Raw genomic sequence first — 1,730 nt, 5'->3', positions numbered from 1 at the left:
CTTCCTTCCGAGGAGTGGCTGCTGGGTTTGAACCGCCAGCCTTCTGGTTAGCAGTCACGTGCCTTAGGCACTGCGCCACCAGTTCTCCCGTAATTCTATCAGCTCATGATTATTGAGCATCTGGAATGTTCTGGGCATTCTGGTAGCCAGCAGCCTTGTGTTAATCTTCAGCCATTTCAGAGAATTAAAAGGCTCACGGTCATGGGAGGTGCGTAGGAGACGAAAGGGGAAGGGGTGCCTCTGATTGCAACCCTAACCCAGCCCCAACATGCCTGGCAGGATGGATGGCAAGCGGCGGCAAGCCCCAGGACCCGGTGTGCCCCCAAAGCGGGCCTGCGGCGGCCTCTGGGACGAGGACGACATGCCTCGGCCGTCGCAGTTTGAGGAGGAGCTGGCGCTGATGGAGGAGATGGAGGCAGAGCGCAGGCTGCAGGAGCAGGAGGAGGAGGAGCTGCGGTCGGCCCTGGAGGGGGCTGCAGACGGTGAGGCCGGGAGCGGGACCCCTGCCCTGCCTGCCCCTGCTCTTGCCTCCGAACCAGGTCACACAGCTGACCTGTGACCTGTGACCCCCCCACATCCTGATCCCTGACCTCTGGTCCATTTAAGTCCCAGGAGAGGCTGACTTTCGACCCTTCAGCAGTATGTGACCTGGTACCTGCTGTTTCTGACCTGACCCTGACCCTTGACCCCAGCAGTCTCTCCTGAGTTTCCCTGCCAACCCAGACCATCATCACATGATTTTATTTTTTTAAACTGGGCACCATCTGAGAGTCGTGGTTGGGATAGGAGGGTTGCCCATTTCTAGGGGGACCGTGACTCCATGTATCCCCACTTCTCTCCCCTCCAGGGCAGTTCTCCCCATCAGCCCTGGATCCCCGCTGGCTTCGGCCTTCCCCACCTCACCTGGACCCCCAGAAGGAGCCCCTCATCTTTCAGCAGTTGGAGATCGACCATTATGTGGGTGAGTTTGGGGGGTAGAGGTCGGGGGGGAGACCCTTCTGGCCCTGCTCTCGGGTGCTGTTATGGGTGAATCGTGTCTCCTGAGATGTGTGTTGTAAATCCTGACCCCGTAGCTGTGGTTAACCTGGCTGCTAAGCAGGTCAGCAGTTGAAAGCCACCCACTGGTCCCTGGGAGGAGGGTGAGGCTGTCTGCTTCTGTCGTAAAGATCACAGCCGTGGAAACCCAGGGGAGGTCACTGTCAGTTGGAATCAACTCTATGGCAGTGGGTTGTTTTTTGTTGTTTTTTTTAAATACCTGTGGTTTTGGGGCTAAGTGGTTCCACACTCAGCTGCTAGCTGAAAGGTTGGCAGTTTGAATCCACCAGTCACTCCATGGTAGAAAGACCTGCAGTCAGCTTCAGTAAAGACTGACAGCCTTGGAGACCCTGTGGGGCAGTTCCACCCTGTCCTCTAGGGGCGTTGTGAAGCCACTGGACTGCAGTGGGTTTGGTTGGTTTTCCGGTTTCTGCTGCCCCAGGGGTCTTGGCTCACAAGCTTGCATGCCTTGTCTTCCTTTTGTTTCTCTCCTCTGCTCTTACAAGGACACAGCTCACATTAGATTGGGACCCACCCCACTCCAGTGTGACCTTGTGAACTTAATAGATAACATTCCTGAACCCTGTGCCCAAACAGGGCCACCTTCATGGGTACCAGGGATTGGACTTCAGCAGATCTTTTGGAGAGACACCATGCAGCCTGTCGAGGCTGTGGGGGTCTGCGGTAGCATTCTC

The 1,730-nt window shown here is 56.5% G+C and overlaps 1 protein-coding gene across 1 annotated transcript in view; it reads left to right on the top strand.

The window, feature by feature from the left end:
- The first annotated feature begins 280 nt into the window (after positions 1-280).
- The window catches only part of POLD1 (DNA polymerase delta 1, catalytic subunit), a 17,122-nt gene continuing 15,672 nt past the window's right edge, over positions 281-1,730 (top strand). Inside the window, exons 1-2 of the mRNA XM_007957644.1 lie at positions 281-482; positions 848-961. Of these exons, the coding sequence (XP_007955835.1) occupies positions 281-482; positions 848-961 (316 nt within the window). The remainder of the gene's footprint in view (positions 483-847; positions 962-1,730) is intronic.

The sequence above is a fragment of the Orycteropus afer genome, unplaced genomic scaffold (genome assembly GCF_000298275.1).
Source record: "Orycteropus afer afer isolate SDZICR_OR568_19922 unplaced genomic scaffold, OryAfe1.0 scaffold00766, whole genome shotgun sequence".
Lineage (NCBI taxonomy): Eukaryota > Metazoa > Chordata > Mammalia > Tubulidentata > Orycteropodidae > Orycteropus > Orycteropus afer.
Note: the sequence above shows the minus strand (reverse complement) of the source record. Positions and strands in the feature narration are given on the sequence as shown.